The 20,348-nt window shown below is 52.5% G+C and overlaps 2 protein-coding genes and 1 long non-coding RNA gene across 3 annotated transcripts in view; 1 reads left to right on the forward strand and 2 right to left on the reverse strand.

Annotated features, from left to right (window-relative positions):
- The window catches only part of Adap1 (ArfGAP with dual PH domains 1), a 65,958-nt gene extending 62,846 nt beyond the window's left edge, over positions 1-3,112 (forward strand). The window contains exon 10 of the mRNA XM_045143072.1: positions 2,988-3,112. Within this exon, the coding sequence (XP_044999007.1) occupies positions 2,988-3,097 (110 nt within the window). The 3' untranslated portion in view covers positions 3,098-3,112. The remainder of the gene's footprint in view (positions 1-2,987) is intronic.
- Positions 1,744-19,481, reverse strand: Get4 (guided entry of tail-anchored proteins factor 4). The gene is made up of 9 exons (XM_004666338.3): positions 19,319-19,481; positions 12,156-12,234; positions 11,754-11,835; positions 10,783-10,932; positions 7,754-7,892; positions 5,663-5,803; positions 5,503-5,578; positions 5,324-5,396; positions 1,744-2,810 (listed from the first exon to the last, which is right to left on the reverse strand). The coding sequence occupies exons 1-9, from the start codon at positions 19,471-19,473 to the stop codon at positions 2,722-2,724; spliced, it is 984 nt and encodes a 327-aa protein (XP_004666395.1). The 5' UTR covers positions 19,474-19,481; the 3' UTR covers positions 1,744-2,721.
- On the reverse strand, positions 13,754-19,162 carry LOC123458613. The gene is made up of 3 exons (XR_006635744.1): positions 18,379-19,162; positions 16,418-16,560; positions 13,754-13,808 (listed from the first exon to the last, which is right to left on the reverse strand). It is a non-coding gene; the product is annotated as an uncharacterized LOC123458613 (long non-coding RNA).
- Positions 19,482-20,348: the final 867 nt, after the last annotated feature.

Raw genomic sequence — 20,348 nt, forward strand, 5'->3', positions numbered from 1 at the left:
AGACTTGGCACTCCAGGGCCTCAGCCACTAAAATCGAACGCCAGATGCTAGCACAACCTACTGGGCATGTGACCTTGCGTTTGCCTCACCTTTGTGTGTCTGGCTAAAGTAGGGTCTGGAGAGTTGAACATGGGTCCTTAGGCTTTGCAGGCAAGTGCCTTAACCGCTGAGCCATCTCTCCAGCCCATGAGCAGATTTCTGTGGACAGGTAGGCACACATGGCCATGTCATGTCTCTGTTGGTGATGTTTGTATGAGTCCATATGGATAATAGTGTCTACATGCATGTGCAGGAATGCACAGACACCTGTGCGCATTGGAAACAGAACAGCCTGGCATTTTTCAAAGTAAACACAACTTCATAATTAGGGAAAGATTGTCCAAAGATGGAAAAGTTACATTCCTGAGGTCACTGAGCCAACACTACCCCCCAGCAGTTGGTGGAGCACAGGCCAGCTCCCTGACACCAGTTTGGACCAGGGCTATGGGGACCAAGGGATCGTACGCATTGCACACAGCAACAAGTAGAATGCCACAGTAGGAACAGTGACTTCCTGTGACACGCGTGTGGAAGGGGTACTGTTGGTCTTCTGATGGTGACACGGGTGTACATGGCAGTGCCTCACTTCTCACAGCCCCAGCCCTGTATGTGTCACGTGTGGTGTAAATGTGTGTCCACACTTGCAGGGTCCAGAGGAGGTGGTCAGGTGTCACCCTCAATCATGCTTCTGCCTATTTCCTTGGGTAGGCTCTCTGAACCTAGAGCTCACTGGGGCGTACTTGGCTTTTTATGTCAGTGCCAGGGATCACTCCGTTCCTCATTCTTATAAAGCAAGTGCTCTTAGACACTGAGCCATCTCCCCAGGCCAGCTTTTTCTGTGATCGCCTGGTGTTAATAGTAGGTAAAATCCCCTTAGTACAAACAACAGTGGATTGTGCTCAAAGGCACCAAAATATATCACTAATGTGAGATCTCAACATGTGCTTCTGAAACAGTTGTCAGGGCACCAGCCTGTCCCAGAAGACCGCATGCTTCTTTCCAGTGGCCATGCCCCCACTATCTCCTTCCTCCTTTGGGGCTACCCTCCATCACCCCTGCAGAAGGAACCAGTGCTGAGTCCCTCTCTGCCCTTGAAGCAGGGGTCTCCAGTGTGCCAGTCACCTCCAGTCTTGTTTCCTGAAACTGGCAAACCCACACCCCAATGGAGATGATTTCAATGAAATGACATATTCAGTTTTACGATTTTTTGAGGTAGGACCTTACACTAGTCCAGGCTGGACATGGCATTCTGCAGTCCCAGGCTGGTCTCAAACTCACAGCGATTCCCCTAACTCTGCCTCCCGAGCGCTTAAAGGTATTAAAGGTATGTGCCATCACACCTGACATTTATGAGTTTTTTTCGTTGATATCTCACTGTAGCCCAGGTTGACCTGGCACTTTGCTATATATAGTCCCAGGCTGGCCTCAACTCACACTGCCAACACTGGCCACTCTATCACACAGGCAACCTGGACACTCCCAGGGAACAGCCCAGGACATGCTTCTTCTTGAGGGCTCATGGGCCTGGCCTGGGCACACAAGAACCCCCAGGCTAGACTCCAGCAGGGCTGGGTCAAGCACTAAGTCCCACAGCTGCTTCCCATGCTGCTCAAGGTCGCTGAGCCCACTGATAGGGTTTGACACCAAGACCCACCACCAGCCACGTGAAACCCCAGAGCTCACTCAGAAAGGACCAAGGCCAAGCCCAGTACAAAGGATTTATTTATACGCAACAAGTGACACAGACCTTCCTTTAAATTCCATTTTTACAGTAAATAATGCATCTCTCTCTTCTCATGCAGGTTTGCTGTGTATTAATCTACAACTCTTATTTTAATTGTGAAAAAATAAAGTGTTTCCCTTTATAATCATACTGGTAATGTGGAATATTATCAGTGGTAATGGACAGGGTTGCTCATTCCTGGACTGGTTATTTGGTTAAATCCTAAAATGTTAGGTTGAAGAAATCCACCACCCAATAAAAATAAATACTGCATTCTGACAGACACGGAAAACCCTACAGTACCCTTTAAAAATGGCCACTGCAGAGCAGCAGCATGGGCCACGGGGACCAGCAGGGCTGCAGCTCAGGACTTGCAGAGGAGCCCAGAGGTCATTTCAGCACTGCTGGCCCATATGGCCTTGTGGATCCCAGGGCATCAGCCTGGCCTCCTGACCTCCAGGGCGCTGGGACACCACAGTCCATACCTGTCTGCCATGGGGAGAAGCACACCATGATTGCAAAGTGACCCCGTGTCCACACGAAGTAAGACAGAAACTCACTCTCACCTGCAGGACCCAGGGCCCTGGCCCACCTCCTATCAGTAAGCCGTAGCTCCTCCAGCATGCCACTATGCTGGACACGAGGGGCACCAGGCTCTGTCACCCCACGTCCCTCCCCAAGGAACCAGAGACAAGGATGGCAGCGGGTGCTGCTGCAAGGCCTGCGCTTTATTGTGGCTGATCTGAGGGAACACGGTTGCCGCAGAAGACAGACGGGCCTTGCTCTTGGTCCTGCCACGCGGCCCTTAGCCACCATACATAAATAGGGACTGACCTGGGCATGGGTGGCCCCACCAGCTGCAGACCAGGAACCTGCTGGGTGAGGGCCTCGTGCTGGGCCTAGCACTCAGTTCATCCCGGCAGTGCCGGCCACGGTGTCTCCATGCAGGCCCGGCGGCTTCAGTCCAGCTCAATGGGGCTGCTGTCGTCCTGGCTCTCCTCCCCCTCCTCCTGCTCTGAGGAGCCCATGAGGCTGCTCAACAGATTCCCTAGAGAAAGAGACACCATAGCCATACGGCTATCAGGACTTGATGGTAGTGCCCTCTCTGGAGGCTCCGCCTTCCAGGAAGTCCAGCTACCCAGGTTGCCTGGCTCTTGGGGGCCACACTAGGAATGTCCCCACAAATAATGATGGGGTAAGAAAGACCTTGAGCCTCTCTCAACAGGGAACCTGGTGCTCCAAGTCACCCACAGGAACCTTGGAGAGCAGAGCGCTGCATGGCACACACACACTACCCTGCACTCTATGGGACCAGAGCTTCAGGATCATGCCTGAGATACTCGTGGCCATCAGCTGCGTGGTGCCTGTCTCGCCGCTGCAAAGGCACAGGAATTAGAACACTGACATGCGTGCCAACCCCACAGAGGCCTCTAGCCCTGAGGGCTGCAGAGCCAGCAGGCATTTTGCCGCACAGCTTGGGTCTGGAGATGCAGACACTCCTGTGTCTGCACATCAGAGCACTTCACAGGCAGCCTGGGAGCATTTCCGCAGGACGAGCAAGCGCGTGAAGGCAGAGTGAAGCGGGAAGGGACTGGCAACGCTGGCCCACCACCTCAAGCTGAGACGGAAGCACACAAGGAATTCCACCCCTCACAAGACTCTAGTCCAGACCACTGGAGGCTCAGGAAGGACAACGTGGCACCTCACTGGCACCTCTGCCCATGCTCTTGATGGGCAACTGGCTCGTGATGAATAAGAAGTTGAGGGCTGGAGAGAGCTGGCTGAGCAGTGAAAGCACCTGCCTGCGAAGCCTAACGACCAGGGTTTGGTTCTCCAGTGTCATGTGAAGCCAGATGCAGTGGTGCACGCATCTGGAGTTTGTTTGCAAGGGCTGGAGGCCCTGGCACATCCACTCTCTTTCTATCTCCTTGCAAATAAATAAATAAAATATTTAAAAGAAAAGTTAAAAGAAACCAGACATGGTGGTGCATGCCTTTAATCTCAGCATTAGGGAGGCAAAAGTAGGAGGAACGACATGAGCTCAAGGCCACCCTGAGACTGACTACATAGTTAATTCCAGGTCAGTCTGGGCTACACTAAGACCTTACCTTAAAAAACCTTAAAAAAAAAAATTAATAATAATTAAAAAAAAGAAATCTGGGCAGGGTGGCTCATGTAATGCCAGCATTTAGGAGGCAGATTGCAGCCAGTTTGAGACCAGCCTGGGCTATATGGTGACACCTGACCTAAAAAAATGGGAAGAAGCAGGCTGGAGGAATGGCTTAGTGGTTAAGGCGCTTGCCTGCAAAGCCAAAGGACCTGGTTCTATTCCCCAGGACCCATGTAAGCCAGACGCACAAGGGGGCACATACATCTGGAGTTCGTGTGCAGTGGCTGGGGGCCCTGGCATGCCCACTCTCTTTCTTCCCACTCCCCTCTGTCAAATAATAAAAAGAAAATATATATTTTTTTAAATGGGAAGAAGCCAGGCACGGTGGCATATGCTTTTAATCCCACCACTTGGGAGGCAGAGATAGGAGGATCATAATAAGTTTGAGGCCATCCTAAGACTACACAGTGAATTCCAGGTCAGCTTGGACTAGAGTGAGACCCTAACTACAAAAATAGAAGAAAAAAAAGGGGGGGGGGGAGAACTGGGCATGATGGTACAGGACTTTAATCCCAGAATTTGGGAGGCACAGATAGGAGGACTGCTGTGAGTTTGAGGCCAGCCTAGAACTACAGACTGAGTTGTGAATTCCAGGTCAGCCTAGGCTAGAGTGAGACCCTACCTCAAAAACATAAAAATAAATAAACAAAAGAATGAAGGGAGGGAGGGAGGGAGGAAAGGAAAGAAAAACAAAGGGAGAAAAATAAACCCTAAGCCCAACCAAACCAGCTTTAGAAGGCAAGCATGATTGGAGACAAACATCTGTAGAACAGTCTCAATGAGGGAACCTTCTGGAGTGCCATGTCATAAAACCAGAGCTCTGGAGAACCACTGGTGTCGTAATGCCTGGCTGCACTGCCAGTCACAACACAGGGCAGGCATCACATACTGCACGCACAGGAGCCCCACATTCCAGTAGGTGACAGCATGGGCACAGCCTGGAGCCACACAAGGTTCTGGTACCTCCAGAGCTACCCCCTACAGAGCGCAGGGCTGCCTGCCTGCAAAAAGTCCCAACAGGGAGGAAGCACTTTGGAATTCTCTAAAATGGAGTTTACTACTCAAATATGAAGCTAGAAAAGGGCTAGGGTTGTAGCTCTGTGTAAGAGTTTGTCTAGCAAGTTCAAGGCCCCAGATTCAATCTCTGTCACCAGGAAATGAAAGGAAAATCAGGTTTACAGTGCGAAGATGATGAAGTCCCTGACATAGAAGACTGCGCTGGCCCTGCCCCGGGGGAAGGTGATGCTTGCATTCGGAGCCCAGATCCAAGCTACCATGTCCCTATCTTCAACAGCAGTTCAGAAATCTGCCTCCACTGCACCAACAACACAACGCATGCAACTTGGGAGCTCTCCAGGAAGGACTGGGGTGGGGGCTGCCATAGGGCTCACCTAGCAAGCCTCCATAGGAGGATGTCTGCTTGGGCGGCACACCAAAGAAGAGCTGTCCAATCCTGTCGAGGTACTGCAAGAGACAGGGTGCGGGTTACCAGGCACCAAGTAGAGCTGCCCAGCTCCCCTATCGAAGTTGCTGCCCAGGTTACAAGCCTCAGCCAGCAGGACAGCCTCACCTCGTTGTACATGGGGTCCCTCCGCAAGGACGGCTGGTACTGCTCACACAGCACTGTGAACACTGCCAGCTTGCCACTGCAATGAGAACCAGAGACATCTCCCAGTGAGACTCCAGCACTGGGAACAAGCCCGGCACCCCAGACAGACACAGGCACTTACCCATCCACGGCCAGGAGGAGAAACCAGATGAAATTGAGCAGGGGCTGAACAAAGGGCGGCCCATCCTCGATGGACGGATGCTTCTGTGTGTATGTTGTGAAGACCACGAGCGCACTATTCTTGTTTTTCAAGCAGAGAAACCTGGACAAGAGATTATCTCAGTGGGTGGAAATCTTTCTTATTTCCCAAGGTAGGGTCTCACTCTACCCCAGGCTGACCTGGAATTCACTATTAAGTCTCAGGGTGACCTCAAACTCTCCGCAATCCTCCTACCTCTGCCGCCCGAGTTCTGGGATTAAAGGCGTGCGCACCACACCCAGCATGTGGGTGAAAATCTTGACAACAGACTCAAGTTTCCAGGCACCTCCCAGAAGCCAGCAGCAGCACCACTGCGCCTGAGAATAGCCCTTGATCCAGCCAGAACACTGCCCGGAGGCTGCCCCTCACAGCATCAGAGGAAGTGGGGTAGCCTGGGAAAGAAACACTGCTCTTGACAGTAAACAGAGCCAGCCAACAGCTGTAACAGAAGCCCATATTTGAGTTCACTTTCTCCAACATGGCTGGCATCTCCTACAGGGGCACATGGTATGGAAGCTGGGCAGGAAAAGTCTGCAGACCAGTCCTGGCCTCTGCCTGAGGAAACAACAGCCATAGCCACACACACAGCTAGCCCAGCAAGCCCCAAATCATTCCTTCTTTAAAATCACAAAAAGTAGGTTATGGTGGTGCACGCCTGAAATCCCAGCATTTAAGAGGTTGCAGTTGGGCTGGAGAGATGGCTTAGTGGTTAAGCACTTGCTTGTGAAGCCTAAGAACCCCGGTTCGAGGCTCTATTCCCCAGGATCCACGTTAGTCAGATGCTCAATGGGGCACACGTGTCTGGAGTTCATTTGCAGTGGCTGGAAGCCCTGGCATGCCCATTCTCTCTCTGCCTCCTTTTCTCTGCCTGTCACTCTCAAATAAATAAATAAATAAAAATTAAACAAAAAAAAAGAGGCTGCAGCAAGAGGACTGCTACAAGTTTAAAATCAGCCAGTCTCAAAAACAAGCTGGGGGGCTGGAGAGATGACTTAGTGATTAAAGCACTTCCCTGTGAAGCCTAAGGACCTGTATTCTATTCTCCAGATCCCACATTAAACACACACACAAAGGTGAGGCAAACAAAACGTCGCACATGCCCACTAGGTGGCACAAACCACAACTACAGTGGCTGAGGCCCTGGCATGCCAATTCTCTCTTGCTCTCTCTAGAATAAAATATAAAAATAAAAACAAGCTGGATGCGGTAGCTCAAGCCTTTAATCCCAGCACTCATGAGGCTGAGGTAGGAGGATCATCATGAGTTTTAGGTCAGCCTGGGCTACAGAGTTCCAGGCCAGCCTGGGCTAGAGACCTTGCCTCAAAATCCCTAAATGAAGCAATGTCCATTGGCAACAAGCATGGCAGATGTCTGTGACCAAATCTTGCTGAGTCCATACAGCAAACTCACTCTAACCAGCCCTGCACAGCAAGTCTTTCCATGAGTGGGAACATGACCAGGATGAACACTACTCCAAAGATGGGAGAATGAAAGCTGGGTGTGGTGGCACACGCCTTTAATCCCAGCACTCGGGAGGCAGAGGAGGAGGATCACTGAGTTCGAGGCCAGTCTGAGACTACATAGTGAATTCCAGGTCAGCCTGGGCTTGAGCGAGACCCTACCTTGGGGGCAGGGGGAAGTGGGGGAAAGGGTGGGAGACTGAAGTCTCTACTCAAGAGGCAGGTAATACCCACAGGATGGATGGGAGTGAGTGTACCACCCCATCAGCTCTGGTATGTGCCCAACTTTCAAGATCAACTGGGAAAGAGCACGGGCAAGAACATGGAGGTGTGGCCACCATGTGCAGAAGAGGGTACTGGCGGGCATATCTGGAAGACAGCCTTGGAAGTGTGTTCCCCTACCAAAGTGCAGGACTTACACATATTGCCACAGCAGACAAATGAGCCTGTGGTTCCCCCCTAGCACGTGGCACAGTAGGACAAAGTAGCCTGCTTAAGGCCCTCTCTGGTGTGATTCACATAAAAACCCCACAAAGTCATGCTGGATACCTACTGTAGCACCGCCTGGGCCACGAACATGTCCACCTCGCTGCGGAAGCCCCGGGCAGTGGAGTACTCCACCAGCATGTTGGCACAGCCCTCACCATCGGTGGAGTGCAGGAAGTGATACCGAGACTCACAGTAGTTTTGTTCTGTGAAGGGTACACACACGCGCTCAGGGACTCTACCCCTTCTCTTTCCCTATTCCTGCCTACCCACTTGCCCCAGGCACACTTGCTGCCTCGAATGAGCTGTCCACCTGCAGGGCCACTCACAACTGCCTGTCCCCAGCCCTCACATGCACTGAGACTGGACGGCAAACATGCGAACGGGGCCAGTGAGCCAGCCGCTGCTTGATGCTGGCGGGGCTGCTTTGCACCCTCGCCCTCAGCGCAAGGGAGGCGCACCTCACCTCGTCTCGTTCCTCAGGTCCTAGGCAGGAGATGCTCCTGTGTGCACAGTGAGGACCACCAGTACCCACTGTTCAAATGGGGACACCCGCTCAGCAAGGTAACCCAGCACCCTATCCTTTCCCTCCAATAGAGCACTGGGCCTCCTGGGTAAGTAGCAAGAGTCAGGCTTGAGCTCATTTTTTTTTCCATTTTTAAAAAATTTTTATTTACTTATTTTGAGAGCGACAGACACACAGAAAGAAGCACAGAGAGAGAGAAAGAGGGAGAGAGAGAGAATATGGGTGCATCAGGGCCTCCAGCCACTGCAAATGAACTCCAGATGCATGCACCACCTTGTGCATCTGGCTTACATGGGTCCTGGGGGCTTACATGGGTCCTTAGTCTTCACAGGCAAGCACTTAATAGCTAAGCCATCTCTCCAGCCTGAATTCAGCTTTCTCCCAGAGGCCTAACATCAGGAAGGATGCAAGAAGTCCCAATTCCAACTCCTTTAGGTTCCCTGGCCTAGTCCCAACCCATGAGAGCCCTTCCTACGCAGGGTGCTTGGTGTTTTGAGGGGAATAATTAAGGCAGACTCTTACTCCCAGTCCTGCAGGCATTCTGTGTCTGAGAGAAGCCCCATGGGCGGTATATTAGGTGAGCAGTGGCTGCTTAGACTACCAGTGAGTGCTTAGAACCTGGATCCACAACAGGTCACAGCCATAGTCTGGGCTCAGCCCTTCACTCATCCCTGGGGGGTCCCAGCAGGCAGGCAGCACTGTGCAGGTTGGATGTGGTCTCCGGTCTTGCCAGGCACACCTAGGGACACTGCACATGGCAGAGAAGGTCTCTGCCCCATGGTGACAGACAGCCTGTGCTAGGAAGGACAGCGAAGGGCCCCAAGAGAAAGACAGAGAGGATGGGAGAGGAAGGACCAAGGCTACAGCATTAGCTGCAGGTCAAGGTCTTTGAGAAGGATGGGACTCCTTTACCAAGTGTGGTGGTTTGATTCAGGTGTCCCCCATAAACTTAAGTATTCTGAATGCTAGTCTCCCCAGCTGATGGCAACTGGAATTTAAAGCCTCTTGGAGACACTATTGGTGAAGATGGGATTATGGGTGTTATAGCCCGTTCCCCCTTGCCAGCCAGTGTTTGGCACACTCTCCTGTTGCTATTGTCCATCTTATGTTGGTCGGGGGTGATGTCCACCCTCTGCTCATGCCATCACAGAGCTTCCCCTCAAGTCTGTAAGGCAAAACAAACCCTTTTTTTTCTCCCCAAAAGCTGCTCTTGGTCGGGTGATTTCTGCCAGCAATGAGAACCTGACTACAACACCAAGTGTCTCTCAACTCTGTTTTTTTTTTTTTTTTTTTTTTTTTGAGGTAGGGCCTTGCTCCAGCCCAGACTGACCCGGAATTCACTATGTAGTCTCAGGGTGGCTTGAACTCATGGCAATCCTCCTACCTGTGCCTCTCAAGTGCTGAGATTAAAGGCATGGGCCACCATCTCTCTGGCTTTTGGATCTACTGAGCTCTGGTTGTTTCTACTGTGGCTCTGAGGTAAAGGCAGAGGACTCAGTGCTCAAGAGGCAGGAAGGGGGAGGCACCATGACTGCAGCAGACACAGAAGCAGGAGCGTGATCCCACACATCCATGCCTGAACTGTGGCCGTTGCTGGCTGGGTCTTACTCATGGGCTAGTCTGTGCTCAGTAATGGTGGGATATCACCCCCAGCTCTTAGTACCCAAATTTCTGGGGCTCAAAGGAGGGTGTCCTGGTCCCCATAGGCCACTGCACCTTCCAGTGTCACTTCCCGTCACACACGGGGACAGCTGGGAGCAAAGGCCTCTGAATAGCAGGAGTGCCAACCTCATCTAACACTGAAGTCCCAAAGAGTTCTACTGAGGAGAGGACTCCCAGCTCTGATGATTGTGCTGTTTAAGTCCGACCATGCCCACTGAGCAATGGTTCTGCACCAAAGCTGAGTTGGAGCCAAGAACATCAGCCATAATGACCCATGGCTGAACAACTCTACAAATACTCAACCAAATGAGGTTAACATTAAGAAAGCTCCCTGTTCTCTGCATATGTATGTATCTGCCTCTCAAATAAAAAAGTATATTAAAAAAGAAAAGAAAGCTATGGAGGACTGTGATAGCTTACTGTTTAAGGTACTTGCCTGTGAAGCCCAAGGATCCAGGTTTGATTCCCTAGACCCCACATAAGCCAGATGCACAAGGTGGTGCAGGAGTCTGGAGTTCATCTGCAGTGGCTGGAGGCCCTAGTGCACCCCTTCTTTCTCTCTCTCAATAAATAAATAAATGAATATATAAATAAACGGAAAGAAAGCCAAAAAGCAGAGGGCCTAGGGTGGGGAAAGCCTGTCTAGGAAGGGGAAGGAAGCCCTGGAGGAGCGTAGAGGAGGAGCCTGTGGCCCGTGGAAGGATCAGGTCAGAGCCTGGAAAGGGGGTGGTCCTACTATCCAGGAGTCCCTTCTGGGCTGCAGAGGCTCCTACCAGGGACTGTTTAACACTGAAGCAGATGGACAGGGTTTAGCCAGAGAGAGGAAGGCTGACTCGTGTTACCCACCCCACTCCTGAGGACAGGGAACACAGTGTGCAGAGAGGTGGCTGCAAAGGTTCCAGGCCTACCTTTCCACAGCGTGAGGGCCAGCAGCTGGTGGAGCCGGGGATGGCCCAGTTTCCCAGACCCTCCACTGGACCACTTCAGAGCTCTGGACACAAAAGCCACTCTTTCTGGAGAGTTTGGATCCATCAAACTAAATACTTTGGCCAGATTTTCTGTGAACAACACAAACAAACCTTACAAAGAAACACACAGGTGCGTGCCTTACAACAACGTGTCACAACACTGAAACGCAGCACATGGAGGCTGAGGCAGGAGTGGCCCACGAGGACAGTCTGGCTACAGTGAGACTGCGCGTCAAGTCCTGGCACAGCCGGCAGAAGTCCAGTTATGTGACTCCAAACAAGACTACGATGCTACTGGCATGTGGTGGCTGTCCCTGCATGGGTTCGAACCACACAGGATACTCAGTTGGTCTGTGGATTGCCCTTGTGGTCTGCAGCTCAGCCTGCACCATAATGACACTGGTGGGCTTGGGCAGGAGCCAACGATGTGGAAGCAGGGCTGGACTGGCTGTGAGCAGCTAGGCTCCAGTGCTGAGGCACAGAGGTGAGCCTCCTTCCCTAAATGCAGGAGCATCAGAGGCCATGGTGCTTCTTCTAGCAGACAGCTTGCAGTAAGGGCTATGCCAGCCATGTGCTCCTCAACAGGGCTGGCTGCCGGAAGACTTCTGGATACACCCCAACCCACAGCCAGCTGGGAGGCTGCTGTCAATCTGAGCGGACAAGAGGGTGATTACTATACAGGCAGTGCAGGCAGGAAGGGGACAGGATAGAGCTGCATCCACCTACCCAGCATGGCACACTTTGCAAGACATGCCCACAGGCTCAGGACAGTCAACAAATCAGTCCAGAGCACAGAGCCCCACCACATAGTCACTAGAGGGACTGAAAGCTCTTAAGAGACATGACATTAGAGACTAGGAATGGACAGCCCACACGACAGGGGTTCCCGCACCACAGTGAGAAGTCTTTACCTAGCAGCTCATCAGCTACATCCACTTCCGCCTTCTCCAGGGACTCCAGGACCAGCATAGACAGGTCAGCAGCACTGTTCTGCTACAGAAGGTATTGAATAGAATCACAGTTAAAAAGACCCAGGTTCTTCAGAAGAGTTGAGATAAAGCTTGGGACACTAAATTTGTCACTGAGAAGCCCTGGTAAACACATACAGCCAGTGCTGGAGCTAGGCCATGATGGGTCCACACAGCAACAGCCCTGGACACTTATGTATCCACATCTGGGGACAAAAGGCTCCTCTGCCTCCAGTGCTAGCAGCCCGCACCAAGGATAGCCCAAAGACTTCTTCTGGCTTCTCCTCAGTCATTCCCATTTCATTCCCTGCCCAAAGCAGGAAGGGCACCCAGGCAGAAGCTTACCTGGCCGTGACTGAAGAATAGCAGTGCTCCCGAGTACATAAGCTCGCGGGCCTCAGCATGCTTGCTTTGAGACATGTATCTGCAGAGAGGGAAGGAGGTATTGAACCCAGCCACCCCCTGAGATGCCTACACAGGAGGCTGGTTCTCCAGTGCTCGCTGGCCCAGCCTGGTGTGCCTTCATCAAAATGCACGTTGCTGGGTGGGTTAGGCCTGTCTTCCAGAGCACACGTAAAGCTACTCCTACGATTGCAGCCTTGGAAACTGCCCCAGCTCCTCCAACCAGGTGACTACATGGGGGTTCTGGGATGCACAAGCCCCATCACCAGCAGAACAGACAGCGGTGGCCAGCATGTCCACCTTTGACATAGTACAGCCAGCCCCACCTTCGACACGCCGTGCTCAGTAGACCAGGAGCTGCTGTAAAGCAGCTCAGGGTTCACATGTGACCCAAGGAGAGGCTAAGGCAGATTCAGGGCAAGACTACCATGATAGCACAGGGAAAACAGATGCTGTCCACTTGAACAGAGGAGGTCTGGTCTGCGTGCAAGGGACAAAGGAGCATAAAGCCCTGGGGAAGATGGCAATGATGACAACAACTTTGTCTCTACCCAGCCACAGTTGTGGGGGAATAGCAGGGGCCCCAAGCCTCCCACAGGCACCCCAGTGTCCTGCATGCTGCAGAACTAGCTCAGGGAGGGCTGGCCAACAGTTGTCACCTTGTTCTGCACAGCATGAAAGGTGGGGGGAGGTCGCTTCCTGACTGCAGGGCAGGGAGAACTGAGATAGTGACAGTGAATAGGACAGCATGGACATCAGGTGGCATGCAGAGGCCAGACCACAAGGAGGGGAGTGGAAGGCTCAGGCCAGCAGGCTGTCCTTGGCAGTGTGCCCAACACTTCGCTAACACCAAAGAACACAACCCAGCCCTCTTGAGCAGAGCTGAAGACAACCAAACTGGGGCTGCGGAGATGGCTGCATGGGTAAAATGCTTGCTACACAGTGTGATGAGCTCAGAAGGGAGCTCCAGAACCAACACAAAGCTGGACCTGGTAGGACGCATCTGTGATAATCCCAGCACACCGACGATGTGACGGGAAGTGAGACAGCCTAGTAAATGCAGCGGAAAACAAGAGATCTGCCTCAAACAGGGTGGAAGCCAAGACTTCTGACCCCCACATGTGCACTGTGGTACACCCCGGCCCCCACATATACCCACGCAGGCACATACAATGACTTGAAAAAAAAGCCAACCAAAGGCTGGGGAAATGGCTCAGTGATTAAAGACACTTGCTTGCAAACCCTGCTGGTCCCAATTCAATTCCCCAATATCCACAGAAAGCCAGATGCACAAAGTGGCACATGTATCCAAAGTTTGTTTGAAATGGCAAAAGGCCTGGCACACCATACTGTTTCTTGTTCCCTCTCTCCTTGCAACTAAATAAAAATATTTTTTAAATGGAGGGGAGAGGCTAGAGGGATAGCTTAGTGGTTTAGGCACTTACCTGCAAAGCCAAAGGACCCAGGTTCAATTTTCCAGTACCCACATGAAGCCAGATGCACAAGGTGGTGCATACATCTGGAGCTCCTTTGCAGTGGTTAGATGCCCAGGTGTGTCCATTTTTCCTCTCTCTCTTTGCCTCTTTTTCTCTATGTCTCAAATAAGTAAATAAAATATTTTTTTAAAATTTTAAATAGGGAGGCTGGAGAAATGGCTTAGTGGTTAAGGTACTTGCCTACAAAGCCTAAGGACCTGAGTTTGACTTCCCAGTGCCCACGTGAAGTTAGATGAACAGGTGGTGCATGTACTTGGAGTTTGTTTACAGCAGCTGGAGGCCCTGGAATGCCCATTCTGCCTGTCTCTCCTTTTTCTCTCTGCTTGCAAATAAATGTTAAAAAATGTAATTAAAAAGTGGGGGATGCCGGGTGTGGTGGCACACACCTTTAATCCCAACACTCGGGAGGCAGAGGTAGGAGGATCACCATGAGTTCGAGGCCACCCTGAGACTACATAGTGAATTCCAGGTCAGCCTGAACTAGAGAGAGACCCTGCCTTGAAAAAAAAGGGAGGGGGGAGGGCTGGAGAGATAGCTCAGCAATTAAAGTGCTTGCCTGCAAAGCCCACCCAGTACCCACATAAAGCTAGATGCACAAAGTGGCACGTGCATCTGGAGACTGTTTGCAGCAGGTAGAGGCCCTGGCGTGCCCATTTACTTACTTTCTTTCTCTCTCCTTGCAAATAAGTAAAAAATATATACATATTTTAAAGAGCCAACCAGGGCTGGAGAGATGACTTAGCGGTTAAGGCCCTTGCCTGTGAAGCCTAAGGACCCAGGTTCAATTCTCCAGGTTCCACATAAGCCAGATGCACAGGGTGGTGCATGTGCCTGGAGTTCCTTTGCAGTGGTTGGAGGCCCTGGCATGTCTACTCTCTCTAATAAATAAATAAATAAAAATAGTCTTAAAAAAAAGGCCAACCAAATTACAGAAAAGTATGCAACTCAAGACATACTGACAAGGCTTAGGACTGGGAATGTGTGGACACCAGGAGGAGGGACCAGTCTCGGGCTAGATACCCCCTTGGGACTCAGACCCTCCAAGGCGACTGCTCATGACTACCACAGGGGTGGGGCCAGGCGTTCTCAGGAAAGCCTGTTCCTAAGCAGGAAGCCACTTGTCACAAAGGTGCCCTACACTCTGGGGCCCCATCAACGGGCAGGTGCCTGCCATTGTGTACGGTATCCTAGCCCTGCCATCTGTGTGGACAGAGACTGCAAGAGCTATTTCTATTGCCAGTCACTGGTGTGGGCTGACTTGTACGCATAAGACTCCCAAGCCCTTCTGAGGCTGACCAAGAGAGAAGCCTGTATAGCCCAAGGGAAAGAAGAACTCCTTCAAAGTCAGAGGAGCCACATTTCTGAGATCAAAACCTCGCTGTCTGGGTCAAGGAGCGCTGCTAAGGACAAGAATCTCAGCAACAGGAAGACAAAGTTCTTTTCACACTATACAATTCTGGGAGCTGGGAGAGATTTTCTTTTCTGAGTGACGAAGCAAGTTGGGTGGTGCCCCAAGGCCAAGAGACGGCTGATGGCCCAGTCCCACACACAGCTTTGCCCCGTGAAGACTGAGCAACGCCGGCCAGTGCATAATACCCAAAAGCACCTTCTTAGGCTGGGGAGATGACTTAGCTGTTAAGGTGCTTGCCTGAGTAGTCTAAGGACCCAGGTTTGATCTCCCTGAACCCATGTAACCTGCATGCACAAGGCGGTGTATGCATCTGGAGTTCACCTGCAGTGGCCAGAGGCCCTGGCACATCCATTCTAGTAAATAAATAAAAATTAAATAAAAAAAAAGAAGCTCCTTCTACACAGTAACTAGGCTTTACCTAAACCGGTGCACACCACTACGCTCTGCTAATCCCAAAGAGACTCCTGGCAGCCATGTCTCAAACAATACACAGGTTTATGCCTGGCCTCCAGCTCATCAGCTCTCAGCAAAAAGCAGCAAGTTGGATATGGTGACTAATGCCAGCATCCCAGTACTGGAGGATAAGGGGCTCTGAGACAGGAGGATAGCCTTGTATTCAAGGCCAGCCAGGGCTACACAGCAAGACCTCATCTCAAAAACAAACACAGAAATTCATTAACAGAAGCCAGGCATGGTGGCACACACGCATTTAATCCCAGCACTCAGGAGGCAGGGGTAGATGGATTGTCGTGAGTGTGAGGCCACCCTGAAACTATAGTGAATTCCAGGTCAGCCTGGGCTAGAGTGAGACCCTACCTTGAAAAACCAAAAGGAAATTCACTGACAGTAGTGACAGTAACTGTGTGGAGTCAGATGAAGACTGCAGAGCTCAGGGCTGGGGGAAGCTGCCTGCTGCACACTCAGGAGGAGGCTGAGGAGTGCTGAAGAGCAGCCCAGGCACCCAAGGACAAGGGTGCTTCGCAATGAGCGGTGGCCTCAGGACCAGGGCTGAGATATGTGCACAACATGCACCACAGGTTTCCTTCTCAACATCTCCTCGGGTGACTTAAGAGGCAGATAGTCACAGACGTGACCAACCAGTCAAAGAGTTCTCAGGAAGAACCTCAGCAGGATGGCCTGCTTTGTAGGACAGCCAGCAACAGGTGGCAGAGGCTCAGGAGGCTGCAAGGAGAATGGCCAACCCGTCTCCTCACCCCTACACAGTGGACAGCACTAAGGTCGCTTTGACACAGCCAAAGAGCTTTTGACCCAACAGGACTACAGAGCTCCTTCCTCACCTGGTTGAGAGGTCTGCAGAGACAAGATAGCCTGCCAAACCAATACCACAGTTGGAACAGAGGTCAGAGGGTTCTGAAGTGCCCTTGGCTCCATCTTTGTAGACTGCCCCATTCCACCCTCTCCACCACACAGTGGTTATGGGCTGTAAGGTCAAAATGACAGGGTCACGACACATTCACAGTACACCCAGCATTGCCCTACAGAACACAGTAGAGAATGAACTAGAAAGAGATACACAGGAGAGTGACACGCTATGGTTCCATCTTACAAAAGCAGTGCAAGCTGCACTGAGTGGCAGTTGGCTGCCTGGAGATTGGTCTGAGGGAAGCTGGTACGGGGGAAAAATGGTCAGGGCAGTGAGGATTTTCAGCATCAAAACCTCACAGGGCTCAAATGCCAAAACCCATCAAACCATACACTATATGGAAATACTCATGTGTAGATGCACACATCTGTAACTAGTGACCCTTGGACATTCTGACTTTGTACATCTCAAACCTGTGTCCTTAGGCTTTGCTTTAACCACTAAGAAATCTCTCCAACCTCATTCTGACTTCCTTAGCAGTCACCACTGCATGTCCCTGAGCCCACATGGGCTATCTGAAAGAACTCTTGGACTCCTGGGCAGCACTGGTGATGTAGTTACCACCACGGACTCAGTCTCCCAAGTGACCCAGGGAAGTCAAGGCTCAGAGAGGTAGTAAGCACTGAGCTCCAGGCTTCTCTGGGCCAGATGGTATTCCAGCCCCTAGGTGGCAGGTTCCTCAGAAACTCAGGACATCTAGCCAAAGACAGGCAAGGAGGCAGAACTTAGCCACCACCACCTTCAGTTCTCCCTCAAACAAGTCATTTGTCTGGTAACATAATGCTACATCAACACGCGTGTCCTGGGTCATAGCAGGGATGTTCAAATCAAGAGCTCCATGTTTAGGGGTTGGGAATATAGCCTAGTGGTAGTGTTTGCCCAGCATGTGTATGGCCCTGGGTTCAATAAGCACCAGGAAAAAAAAAAAAAAAAAAGATTGACTTAGGTGACTGGGCTGGGAAATGGCACAGCAGTTAAAGGTACTTGTTTGCAAAGCCTTCCGGCCAGGCTTCAACTCTTCAACATCCATGTAAAAGCCAGACCCCCCAAAATGGCATATGTGCCTGGAGTTTATTTGCAGCAGTGGAAAACCCTGGTGTACACGCACGCACGCACACCAAAAAATAAAAAAAGTTTATTCTGGGAGGAACCAGACACTTAAGATACTGGTCCCCAAGAAACTCATTAGACTCCAGCTTACACTCAGTGTTGCATGTGGGCACAGAGGGACAACTGGCCGGCCTTACGTCTCTGGCTTCTACAGGTAAACTAAACAACCTCTAACTAAAGGGAAAAGCAAGTATCTTTCTAAGTCAATTAAACAACAGAATTTTTTTAAAAAAGGCACTCAGGATAGTGATTAAACCAGCTGCAGCTTGTGTGGGTTTTATTTAGGTTTTTCGAGGGCAGGGTCTCACTCTAGCCCAGGCTGACCTGGAACTCACTATGTAGTCTCAGGGTGGCCTCAAACTCACAGAAATCCTCCTACCTCTGCCTCCCGAGTGCTGGGATTAAAGGTGTGCGCCACCACACCCAGCTGGCTCGTCTGCCTTAATACGCAGAAAATTCTGAAACAAGGCTACCCTTCAGGTCACTTGTGATAAGAGTGGGGGCACTAATGTGTCCCTCCTTCTCCTAACTTATGTTGCACAGGGGGTGAAGCAAATGAGAAGCCTTTGAAATCAAGGATATGAGGCACATCCCACACTGCCAAGTCCCAGGATTCAAAACAGTGCTGTGGAGGGACATGTTACTAGGGCAGGCTGGTACCTCCTACACGTGGCCTTGATCACAAATTCTTTCTTACTGTGTCCACCCAAGGCCACTTGCCCGCCCAGGGTTCACTCTGGGAACAGGAGGTATGGTTGCCCTTACATGTAAAGGTCAGCCACCTGAAAGGAGCTTTGTGGCAGAGATCATGCTGTGAGGTGCCATGCTGGAGACAATGTCACCGTATCTTCATCCAGCCTACAGAATACATTCGCAGCTGGCATCATGATGGAGCTAATTAAAGTGGAAGCCATCCCACCATGCATAGGAACCCCAAGTCAGAGATGGCCGTGTGGACAGAGACATCACTCTCTACTCAAATTTCACTGTGAACTAAAAACTGCCCCAAACAACACGAAAGCACATCCAAAAGGAATAAGCGACAGTGGTGCGTGGTGGCTAAACCCACACCCTGCCGTCCCAAGTTAGGAATAAGGGCTGATCGCAGGCTTGTTGGCAGACACAGATCCTAAGGACCCACGCGAGCAGGCGGCACCGCTGGGGGCCAGGGCAGGCCTCTCCTGCCGTCCTGTACCCTGGCGTCAGCCCACGGAAACCCAGAGAAGCGGCTCCCAGACCAGGACCAGAGAGCGACCAGCGGGAGGCTGGACGAGGAAGGGAGGAGGTTTGGGAGGAAGCCGAGGCCTGAGGGAGCAGGAAAGCCAAGGACCGGGACTGAGGCTGGAGCCAGGGAAGGGCGGCCCTGGAAAGAGGCCGGGGAAGGAAGGCGCAGATCTGTGGGAGAGGCCGGGGAAGGGAGGAGGAGGGAGGAGACATCGGGGGGCGGCCTGGGTGGGAGAGGACGCCAAGGAAGAAGTCAGGGACGCCGGCGCACGAGGCCCGAGGAGGAGGCCCGGCGAGGGACGAGCAGGCGCGGAGCCGAAGGCCTAGGCCAGGAGTCCGAGCCGAGCCCGCGCCCGCGCCCCCGCCCGGGCCGCCCGCTACGGGCAGCCTCGCGGTCCAATGAGGGCGAGGGGCGACGCGACGCGGCCCATGAGCGGCGGCGGGGGCGGGGCCTCGGCGGCAAGTCGCCGCCCGCGCCCACCTGAAGAAGAGGGTCCGGTACATCTGGTGCGCTTCGTAGTAGTCTCCCTTCTCGACGCTGGCACGCAGCTTGCCCTCCACGCGTTGGACGCCGCCACGGTTGCGAGCGCCGTTGCGGGCGCCCTCCTGCTCCGCCATCGCCGCCGCCGCCGCCATGGGCTGGCGCTCCGCGCAGGGCTGACGCTATCGCAGGCGCGGTCGGCGGCGCCTCCCGGCTTCCGTCCTTGCGGCCGCCAGACGCCCTCTACGGTGGCCGCGAGGAGCTTCGGGAGAGGGGCCGGCGCCGGGGGCGGCACGTGACCAAGGGCCCAGGGCCCCGCCCCTGAGCTTGCCGGCTACCGTGGACGGCGCTGCGTCCGCGGGGCGGGGCCTGAGGGCGGCCAAGTGCCCGGGGCGGAGCCTGCTGCGATTTACGTAGGAGCGGGGCCTCCCTGGCAGGCTGCGAGCTGCTCACAGCATAATACCGGCTGCAGGCGTCGGCAGCACCAGTAAGCAGGGTAGCTAACCTGCGCGGGGGATGTGACCCCGGCTTCCAGCACCGGCCCCGACCCGCCTCCCTGAAGCTCTTCTGGGCACGTGGCTCGCGTGTCAACACACGTTTTAGGACGTTCGAATGCCTGAGGCTCACAAGGCCTTGTTTGGAGGAAAAGATGACCTGCTGCATGCCTACCTAGAGGTGGTCATCTCTGGGTGACAGCGAGGACTGGGCTATCTAATGGTCAGAGAGGAGGCCGAGGCCAGGCCGTGGTTAGTGGCTTTTCTTGACATATCAGAGGCTCAGGACGGTACCATACTTCACTTTACTGGGGATCAGATTCAGGGCCTAGTGCATACCAGGCAAGTGCTCTACCACTGAGCTGCACCCTAATTCTCACTTTACTTTCTCTTGAGACAGTAATTTGCTAACTTGCTTCAGCTTGTCTTGAACTCATGATCCTCCACCCTCAACTCTCCTATTATTGGGGTTACAAGTGTACTTTGCAGCCCAGCTACTGGGCTTTTGTTTAAACACAGATTAACATAGCACAATG

The sequence above is a fragment of the Jaculus jaculus genome, chromosome 2 (genome assembly GCF_020740685.1).
Source record: "Jaculus jaculus isolate mJacJac1 chromosome 2, mJacJac1.mat.Y.cur, whole genome shotgun sequence".
NCBI lineage: Eukaryota > Metazoa > Chordata > Mammalia > Rodentia > Dipodidae > Jaculus > Jaculus jaculus.

Excerpts from the sequence above, each read along its gene's own strand:
- Get4 (XM_004666338.3), bottom strand. The coding sequence starts at position 19,473 with ATGGCGGCGGCGGCGGCGATGGCGGAGCAGGAGGGCGCCCGCAACGGC. Across the intron at positions 10,933-11,753 it reads TGTAGCTGATGAGCTGCTAG|AAAATCTGGCCAAAGTATTT; the intron begins GTAAAGACTTCT and ends TGTTGTTCACAG. Across the intron at positions 5,804-7,753 it reads GTGGCCCAGGCGGTGCTACA|GTTTCTCTGCTTGAAAAACA; the intron begins GTAGGTATCCAG and ends TCTCTTGTCCAG.